The sequence below is a fragment of the Capra hircus genome, chromosome 7, assembly GCF_001704415.2.
Source record: "Capra hircus breed San Clemente chromosome 7, ASM170441v1, whole genome shotgun sequence".
In the NCBI taxonomy this organism is placed as follows: Eukaryota; Metazoa; Chordata; class Mammalia; order Artiodactyla; family Bovidae; genus Capra; species Capra hircus.
Window position 1 is genome coordinate 93,394,372 of NC_030814.1, and position 10,312 is coordinate 93,404,683.

Consider the following 10,312-nt stretch of genomic DNA (forward strand, 5'->3'; position numbering starts at 1 on the left):
CTCTACAGTGAGAAGTGACCCTCAGGCCAGCCTTGCCCACACGGGCCAAGGGGAGAAGCTAGGTCCTATGGAGACCCAGAGGAACCGTCAGCACCCACCGCCCCTCCTCTGTCACGGGTGTCCCCTCAGTGGGCACTCCTCAAAGGTTGGTCTAGGATGGAGTGAGCTGGGGTGGAGCTGACATCGAGCAAGGTGACAGCTGAGGAGGAGGCCAGGTGGGCGGTAGAATGTCAGCAGTGAACCCCAACCTGGGGTCTGAGAACGGGGAGCAGTAGACACTGCCCACCCCTTCACACCCTTAGGTCTTAGGGCTGGCAGTCCTAGTGCCGGGGAGTCTAACTGCCTACCCCCCAGCCTTTCCTCCCTGCCTCGGGGCGGCAGGAAGAGTGTCCACCCAACCACACCCTCACCCACCCCAGGACCACGGTGGGCTCTGCTCTGTCCTGGGCGGGGGCCGAGCCATGGCGACGGGCGCCTGCAGTGAGACCCCAGCTCAGGAGCACCGCCTGGCAGAGAAAAAGAAGACAAAGGCGCAGCGGCAGGTTTCTGTACAGGAAGTTCGAATTATACATTTTAGTAACCGGGCGAGAGAAACGAGGCATCCGGGCAACAATGCAGGGGCCACAGGGAGAATAAGAGATCGAGAGCTAGGGTTTGGCGTAAATCTTACAAAGTGTATAAAGAATCTGTGTTTCTCTACAATAACAAAAAACCAAAGGCTACAAGAGCGGTTGTATATACAAAACACGGAGATATTGCTTCACTTGCAAACAGGTTCCTGACCAGACGGGGAGACAAAACAGAAAGGGGGGCACGGGATGGGGTGAAGGCTGGAGAGCGCGCTGCGTGCAAAAAGGAGGGGAAGGTGGGGAGAGGGTCTTCTCCCAGCATAAATCTACAGGCAGGAGCTTGAGTCGCGCACGCGCGGGAGAGGTTGAAGGCGTGCGCGGTGCCGGCTGTGCGTGGGCGAGCAGGAGGTTGAGAGCCAAGTGTCCGCCTGCCCAGCCCCCGGCGCCTTGCTCGTCCGGCGGAATCAGCCAGGAGTGGGGTTCAGGGTGGCAACCCCCCAGAGAGAGAGGGCGGCGATCGCTCCCCCGAGGCTGCCGTGGAAAACTGGAGGAGCCTGCTGCTCATCCCCCTGGCCTCTGGCCCGCGCCTTCCTCCTACCACCCTCCCCGCCCCGCAGAGATGAGAGGCCCACTGGAACCCAAGGAGAGCAGGTGCAGCAGCCAGGGGCTCCTAGCTTTCCTTGGTCTGGTTCTTCGTGCGGAGCTCGAGGGGAGGGCGGGAGCCAGTCATAGAGGGGCGGGAGGGTGGGGGCGGGGCAATGAGGGGGGCGGAGGGCCGGGACGTGCACGCACGCTCAGAACAGGCGCGGGGCGGTCACAGGTTCTGGCAGCACTGCAGCTTGTTGGGTTTCTGTCCGTCGGTGGTGGGCGGCACGCTGATGTCCACAACGTTGTTTCCGGGGGACTCGTCGTGTGCTGCGCGGTCCGCAATCTGCTTCTGTGACACGATGCGATAGATCTCTATGGGGTCGGGGGAGGGAAGCACCGGGTGAGGCCGCAGTACTCTTCTGGATGTCACCTCCTCCAGGCAACCCTCCGGATGCTGAGTTGGAATCCCTCCCAAAGGCTCCCACTGTGCCCTGGGCGCCCGTAATGGGCTCCCGGAGGTTCCCCCCCAATCCCCAAGGCTAGCTGTGTACCCGGGAACAGAAGGACCCACACCTGTCTGCACATGTACCTCCCAGCCAGGGCCACTCGGTTCTGTAAGATCAGAGGCCTTCTTTTCCGAAGGAGAAATTTCCAGAAGCCCGGGGGCTCCGAGTCCCTGAGGCCACATGCCTCCCCAACAGACCCTGCAGGCTGTTCTCTAGTGAAGCTACCCAGGGCCCACCTGCAGGAGGGTCCCCGTGTTCTGAGTGACAGTACGGGTGGGACCTGGCCTCATGCTGTGGAGCAGGCCCTGTCTGTCCCCATGTCCAGACTGCACAGTGGTTTTCATGAAGGAAGGTTTGGGGCTGTGCTCTGCAGCATGTGACCCAGGTGGCTGGGCCCTGCTCATGCCACCCTCTGAGACCCCAGCTGGGCCCTGTGACCACCTGTGAGGATGTTCTTAAACGCTTCCTCCACGTTGGTGGAATCCAGGGCTGAGGTCTCAATGAAGGACAAGTTGTTCTTTTCTGGAAGAGAGGATATGGCCCAGGTGAGTCAGCTGCTGGGGGTAGGGTGGGGGGCACCCCTACCCTCTCCTGGGGACCCTGCCTGCCTACCCACTCACCTGGTCCAGGAGATGAAGGTCGGGGGTCAAAGGGGTAGGACTGGATACTTACTCTCAGGGAGGGGAGGCTGGCTCTGTGGCCACAGGCACAGAAGATGCACCCAGTGTGGGCCAGCTGTCTTGCCTGCCTTCCAGATGCTTCTCTGACATCTCAGTCAGAGTCCCACTCTCAGAAGCATGGCCCCTCGAGGCCCTGGCCAGAGCAGATGACCCAGAGTGACCCACTAGCTGCCCTCTGGCCACCCCTTCAGGTCTGGCAGGCACTCACCTGCGAAGGCGCGGGCCTCGTCCGTGGGCACAGCTCGCAGGTGGCGCAGGTCGCTCTTGTTGCCCACCAGCATGATGACGATGTTGCTGTCAGCATGGTCCCGAAGCTCCTTCAGCCAGCGCTCCACGTTCTCATACGTCAGGTGCTTGGCAATGTCATATACCAGCAGGGCGCCCACTGCGCCACGGTAGTACCTTTGAGGATGGAGGGGCGGGGCCAGGCGTGAGCTGAGCCAGTGCCTGAGGAGGCCTCCAGGGCTCCATGGGCAGCAGCTCCTTGGCCTGAGGGGTGACCAACGTGGCCTCGAGAGACAGGCATGTGTCCTGAGGCCCCAGCTCCACCCCCTAGATTCAGTTCAGGAATGGGGAGGCTGAGGAGGGAGTTGGGAGTCTAGAGTCAGAAGACACTCCTTGGGTCAACCACTAAAAGGAGAAGACCGCCACACAGGGAAGGGGAAGCAGCTCTAATGCCTGCTGTGGCCTGTCCTCTCCGGGGCACCAAGCAGACAGATAGACAGGCATTCAGTCCCAGAGATCAAGGAGCGGAGGAGGGGACCTGGCCTCAGTGAAGGGAATCCAGGAGGCAGCAAGTGGCTGATGCAAGTTGGAAGGGTCAGGGAAGAGGCAGCCTGAGGGGATCATGATGGCCACCGGGAGGCTAGGATGGAGTGGGACATGGTGAGCACTGGTAGGGGGCACTGGTGGGGGGCTGGGCGGGCTGAGAGACAGGCTGAGGCGCAGGCAGAGGGGAGTGGCCCAGGCCAAGACCGACGATGACAGCCCTCACCATGCAGCCAGTGCCCAGCAACACAGCAATACCTCAACAGGACCCAGGGGTCAGAGGGGCTGTGGGGCGTGCCCACCTGGGGGTCACAGCATGGCCAAGACTGGGCACCAGCCTTCTAGTGGGTCCACAGCTCCCAAGGATCTTGTCCCTCCACCCTGGGCCTCCTGCTCTCGGGGTTGTGTTCACGATCCCCCTCTCCCCTGGCCCCGCTGCTCACGCCGAGGTGATGGCGCGGTAGCGCTCCTGGCCAGCAGTGTCCCAGATTTGCGCCTTGATGGTCTTGCCGTCCACCTGGATGCTGCGGGTGGCAAATTCCACACCAATGGTGCTCTTGCTCTCCAGGTTGAACTCGTTGCGGGTGAAGCGGGACAGCAGGTTGCTCTTCCCCACGCCCGAGTCCCCGATGAGCACCACTGTGGGGAGGGGTGGGGAGGGGCGGGGAGGGGCACGAGTGAGGCTCCCTGGGCCAGAAGCGGGCAGTGCCCCAGAGCCGAGACCCCACATGCCTCCAACATCCACCCACAGGGCCTTCACAGCGGCCTCCAGGGTGCTGCAGACGCATGACAGTCAGACGGAGCGGAGTCAGTGCTGTCGTGGGCCCCTAGCCCAACACGAATAGGGTCGTTCAGAGCAGGGCTGCCCCTGATGGGACCCAGGCACTGGGCAGAAGGCAGCCTGGGGAGTCGCAAACCTCAACAGTCGCAAACTTCCCTGGTGACCTGGGAGGTCAGGGCATGCCTGAGAAAGCCTCAGGACTGGGTGACCTTCCGCAGGTCACTTAACCTTTCTGGGCTGCCTTTTCCACAGGAAGACAGTGACAGGAGCACCTCAGGGAGGGGGTCATGGGAATGCCTGGGATCAGAACTCAGCCAACATCTCGTACACTAGGACAGGTTTGCGGGGTGCGGCGGGGGTCAGATCATCCTGCAGGCACTCCGGAACAAGAGCCTGCCTGAGCCGTGAACGCAGAGCAGGGCAGGAAATGGGTGAGTCTCTCTCCACTCTTCCCTGTATCGGGCTACCTGTCCCCACCTGTGGAAGCCCTGCCTCTGGGGGCCCAGCCGCTCCAGGCTCTGGGCTGGAAAGGCCAGGAGGGGCTGCGCTCAGACTCAGAACACAGTCCCGGGGACTCCTGTCAGTGTGTGCACGGTGTGTGCGCAGTGCAGAAGAAACAGCGTCTCTTTCTAGATGCTCCAGTTGGAAACCACAGGGACGCCCAAGCGTTGGTCTTAGGCTCTGGCACCCCAGGGGCTGCGGACATGGTCGGTTGCTCAAGGCCCCAGCGAAGTTTTTCCTTGATGAGAAATTTTATGTGTGTGCGCCCAGATTCCTGCTGCTTCTTACCGCTTTGCTGCTCCCGGACCCCAGACAAGAACTTCCATGTATATTCTCAGCTTCGACGAACAGGCTGTTTTTCTCTAAGCCGCCAGAGGGCGCCTGTGAGCACCTGGAGTGGGTTCCCCCCACCCCCCACCCCCTCCTAGGGCTCCCACCTCCAAAGTCCGGAGCCCAATGGGCCCTGCATGACCTGCCCCGTGCCCTCCCTGCCCTCACCTCCCCTCTTTTTCCCCCTCACTCACTCTGTTCCAGACACGTGGGCCTCCTCGCGACACTACCCTTTACCTGGAAGGTTCTTCCCCAAGTACCCACCGGGTTGCTGCTCTCCTCTGTGTGGCCCCTCAGGTGGCACTTGATCAAGGAATCCAAACCCTGCCATTCTCCTAAAACGTCACTCCCCAGTCCCCTTTCCTGCCTTTCCTCCATAGCTTCCAACCCACCACACTCGCCAGTTTTCATTTAATGATTTTTTTTTGTCACTCTGCCTCGAGGGCAGCCATCTTGGACAGTCTGGCTTCCTGTTGTATCCCCAGGACCTGGTGCGGTGCCAGCGCACAGGACACTGCTGATTAATACCTATTGGATGAACAAATACCAAAGGGGCTGGCGGAGCTTCCCAAGCCCACCTCTCCCCCACTGGGAGATGCCCAGGTCACCATCCTCGGGCTCTAAGTAAGGAGGGGTAGGCCAGGCAGCTCCCAGGACTCAGTACGCTCTCTGGACTGGCCGCATTAGAGCCAATAACAAAAAGAACAAGAAGAATGTTCTGTGCTGAGAAAGCTCTTGATGTGCCCTCACCTCACACATACATCACATGACCCATTTTACAGATGAGAAACTGAGGTGCAGACAGGGGCAGCCACTTGTGTGGGTCCATCCAGTTGAAGAGCGGTTCAGCAGGATGTGAACCCAGGATTCCTAAGTACAGGGTTGAGCTCTGGGGTCTGGGTTTAGCCTCCTCCTCTCCCACTATCTGGGGTATCCTGACCCCCTACAGTAGCTGGCAAACTCCTATTCATCCTTCAAACCCCTTGGGTTCAGGCACTCCTCTCCTCTCAAACTACCATGTGGCCAAGCCATTGATGACAATGCCAATGTCCTCTCCTGACACCACGGGCACTGGACACAAGAATGCCAAGTTGATTTCAGAGAATGGTGGAAAGAAGTCCGTGAACATGAGCCTGAGGGCCAAGGACTCCCAGCCAGGCCAGTGGGGCCACAACTGGACTGACTGTGGGCCCACTGTTCATGCCCCAAACCCCTGACCTCCTTCCCATGGTGGTGGCATGAATCTGGACAAAGCCAAGAAGGTTTGCACACAGTGCTCATGTCCTCAGGAACAGAACAGGAAATGAGGAGGAAGAGGGTCTCTTTGGGCCCAGCCCTGTATTCCCCCTACCCTCTGTCTTCCCAGCCCTGTCCATCTGTCCAGCCTGGGGGTCCCATTTGCCACACGGGGTCTGCTCTGGCCCAGCCAACAATCTCTTGAGCCCCACAGGCCAGGCCCAGCCCTAAGGGCTTTGTTATGGAGTTCACCGGGCCACCCCAGGGACAGACGCTCACATGATCATGTATAGTTGGGGATGCTTAACCCAGAATGACCAAGTCCCCTGGCCCAAGGTCACGCCGTGAGAACAGTGGAGGCCAGAGCCACACAACGGCCACCAGCCACAGCCGAGACAAATGGCCCGGAAGCCAGGGCTGCCCCCTAGGTCCCTGGCACGCGGTGGTCAGTGCAGAACTGGCTGGTGAGGCAGTGGCCAGGCCAGTCCTGTGTGTAGGCTGTGGAATGAGGATGGCATTGTCCAAAGTACAAGTCATCTGTTGTCTCAGGGAAAGAAAGAGCCCTTGAGGACATGGCCCCCAGCATTTCCCCAGAAGTTGGTGGCATCACTGGCCGGGACACAGTCCCCCAGGGCATACCACTTGGCTGGCCAAGCAGGCAAGCCCCGCTGGCAAAAACCAAGAGCTGGCACCTCTTGGAAACCCTTGGTCCCCTGCCCTGCCCCAGGACAGTGCAGCACATCCAGAGTCTGACACTCAGGCCACTGAGTGGCCACCAGGGGCGCTGGCCCCCCCACTCCAGGTCGATCAGGGGTCACAGATGCTCCTCCTGGGGCCACAGATGCTCCCACTGTGGACCTCACCGCCTGGTCCATCAGAGGAGAGGTCAGGGGAACCCCTGGGGAATTGACGGGCAGGCTGGGGAAATGGCCTCTGGCTGAAAAGGATAAAATGTTAGCAGGATAAAAGTGAGGATCTATAATTAGATACAAATAAATAAACTCACTTCTGGGGGTGGGAGGGATGAGCCCTGAGGAAAAGGAGAAGCATGTGGGAAAACCCCCAGGGGGATCTGTTGGCCTTGACCGGGAGGACAGGGGAGCCAACCTGTGATGTGCCTGCCAGAAAAGCACACTGGTGCTGGGAGGGCTGGGCAGAGGGCAGCCAGTGTCCTGAGTGAGCAGTGTGGCCCCTCCATGCCCAGGGCAGGGCCAGAGAAAGGTGTCTGAAGCCTGGGGGAGTCTGGGCACAGGATGGGGGATGGGAGGATCACAAACCCCTCCACTTCAGAAGGGCTCCCACCACCAGGGGGCAGGGCGGGGGAGCTGTGTGGTGAGAAAGTGGATCCTTGTCAACCCTTCCCGCACAGCTGTGTCTGGACACCTCTCTACTGCCCAGGCCTGACCCTCTGCAGGCCACGGGGTCGCAGGATGGCCTGGAGGGGGGAAGCGTATTTGCGTTTCTGTCTACTCGCCATATTTATGGCCAGTGATGCGATGGTGGCAGCTCACCTGCCTGGTGTCTTCCTTCTTTATTTCCCAGAGTCAGAATTTCCTTTTCCTATTTAACTGAGTGGATTCACAGACAAATATTAAAAGATAATTGGCGGGGGGCGGGGGTCCTTCCCTGGTGGCTCAGTGGTAAAGAACTGCCTGCCAGTGTAGGAGACACAGGTTCGAGCCCTGGTCCAGGATGATCCCTCATGCCACTGGGCAGCTAAGCCTGTGTGCCACAATTATTGAGCCTGGGAGCCGAAACTACTGAAGTACGCATGCCCTAGTGTCGATGCTCTGCAACAAGAGAAGCCATAGCAATGAGAAGCCCACAGAAAGTAGCCCCCGCTTGCCACAACAAGAGAAAAGTCTGCACAGCAACAAAGACCTAGCACAGCCAAAAATAAATAATAGAGCGTCAAAAAATAATAGAGAGGTCCTCTGACAAGGCATTAAGTGTGAAGATGAGGTCTCAGATGACCAGACTGGGAACCGCTGACCTTGTGGGTTAGACTGTCACTTCTGACCCAGTTCAAGGTCAGCAGGGCACCTGCTGGAGCACAGGGGGAGAGGGCAGTGGGGCAGGCAGGCATTGCCCCCTGGGGCCAGTTGTCCCTGAAGTATTTCCAGAAAGAGGACTCAGGAGATGGGTCCTGGGAAGCGCACAGCCCAGTTCCAGTGCCCCTGACCCAGTAACTGTACTTCTGGGAACAGACTTCAAGGAAATAAACCACAGGACAAAAGATGACTCGTGCAAACACTTTGAGCTGGATTATTTACAACAGCAAATGGTTGTGTTCCGGGTGGGCCTGGAATTAGCTCTCAAGGGTGGCCAATGTCAGCTGGGAGCCCAGCTCAGCAGCACAGGACCTGATCAAAGCCTAGGTTGGCACAGAATGCTCTGGAAAGTCAGTGACCCCTAAACCAGCCCTGCAAATAACAAGTGAGGAAGGACCACAGAAACACTGGGAGGGGGAATTTCCCTGGTGGTCCAGTGGCTAAGACGCCATGCTCCCAATGCAAGGGGGCCAGGGTTCGATCTTTGGTCAGGGTACTAGATCCCACATGCCGCAACTAAGTCCTGATGCAGCCAAATAAATAATATTTAAAAAAGAAAAGAGACCCTGGGAGGAACAGCCCCTGCCCAGGCCTGCCCCAACAGCTACACATGCAGGTGGGGGCCAGTCAGCACCTGGGGAGCAGTCCCCTGGAGTAGGCTGGGTAGACACAGGCACCATCTGCTGCAGGACTGGCATCCAGGTCACCTGTCACCCACCCTCAAAGCCCTGACAGAGTGTCCATTCTCGCCTCTAAAGTGAGACCCCCCAGGCCAAGTCAGCACCTGAGCCCGATGCCTGCCGACCACAGAGCCTCACCTGCTGGCAACCTATGAGCTTGCAAGCAGCTCCTGGAGCCCACAATGCTGTGTGACAGAGTGGCACAGGGACTCCCTCTGCCCAGAAACCGTTCACCACTGGAGAGCCCACTTTCTACATCCCCAAGGTCCCCAGAACCCCAGACTCAACCGGGGATGATACCACAGACACATGGTGACGAACACACTACATTCACAGCCATGACCAAGCTCCCCCAATGAGGCAAAGATGCCAAAGGCTGGCATGGGAGACAGCATGGCAAGGGTGTCCTGAGTGGGTCTGAAGTTAGCTCTCAAGGGTGTCGGCCAGGGAGCACAGCTCAGTGGCACAGGACCTGGCCAAAGCTTAGGTTGGCACAGAAGGCTCTGGAAAGTCAGTGACCCCGAAGCCAGCCCAGCAATGGATGCCTGACCTGCCCACCTCTTACTTGAAGCTCCTAGAGCCCTCTGTTCCCTGGCCAAGAAAGATCCTTCAGTAGGCTGGAGGAGGAGGTGTGACAACCCCACTCAGATCTGACAACCCCAGATACACTGCTTAAGTGGTCTGGGTTCAAATCCTGCTCCAGCACGTAAACTGTGCCTGTTTCCAGGTTCGTAAGACTGGATAATACAATACCGTCACAGGGTGGTGGCGAGGGCTTCAATGAATTCACGTGTGTAAAGTGCTTAGAAAAGTGCAGGTACTTGGAGAGTGCTCTTAAGAGTTCTAAGAGTTAACCATCAGGTCTGGGTTTAGCACACAGTCCCTAACTCCCGGCACCTCCCCCAACTCAGGTGCCCCTCAACGCATTTCCGACTCCACTTCCCAATCGAGGGTCCACTGCCCCCACACACACACCTTGACCCCCTTTGTTCGCCCCTACATTCCCGGGCAACCTACAGATGCACTGCCACTAATCAAAACAGGCCCCTCCCACTCGGTGAGAGCACCGCCCCCATTCACCCAGCCCATTTCTTGGACACGCCCACCACATCCTAGCACCGCCTCTAACGGCCCCGCCCCCATCACGAAGGGAGCTTTCCTCTCAGCCCGGCCCGCCAAATGCTGGGGCGGCCCCGCCCCTCTGAAGGCACCGCCCCTAACGGCCTCTCCCACTGCCCGGGGCCCCACCCCCTCTGGGCCCTAGCCCCGCCTCGGCGCATCCCGGGCCCCCAAGCCTCTCTGGGCAGCCGGCCTCGCATGGCCGCGCACCCTGGCCCGAACTTAACCAAGACCGGCCTTCACTGGCTTTCCCGGCTGCCCGGCCTGCCGGGCCCCAAGCTTCGGGCTCCGGCCTAGGCCCAGAGGCCTGAAGCGCAGCCTCAGCTCCTGCCTACTACCGCCCGCTTGCCCGTCTGTGCCCCACCGACCGCACCTTTGAATAGGTAGTCGTACTCGTCGTCCCGGGTCCCCATTGTCCTGGCGCTTCCGGCGGGATCGGCGACTCCGCAGCCCCACCACAAACACCCGACGGGGGCGGAGCCGGCGCCGCGCAGAGCGGCGGC

General features: G+C 59.6%; 1 protein-coding gene across 1 annotated transcript; it reads right to left on the reverse strand.

Moving 5' to 3' along the window:
* Positions 544–10,312, reverse strand: RAB11B (RAB11B, member RAS oncogene family). The gene is made up of 5 exons (XM_018050995.1): positions 10,183–10,312; positions 3,555–3,750; positions 2,552–2,745; positions 2,105–2,185; positions 544–1,529 (listed from the first exon to the last, which is right to left on the reverse strand). The coding sequence occupies exons 1-5, from the start codon at positions 10,220–10,222 to the stop codon at positions 1,384–1,386; spliced, it is 657 nt and encodes a 218-aa protein (XP_017906484.1). The 5' UTR covers positions 10,223–10,312; the 3' UTR covers positions 544–1,383.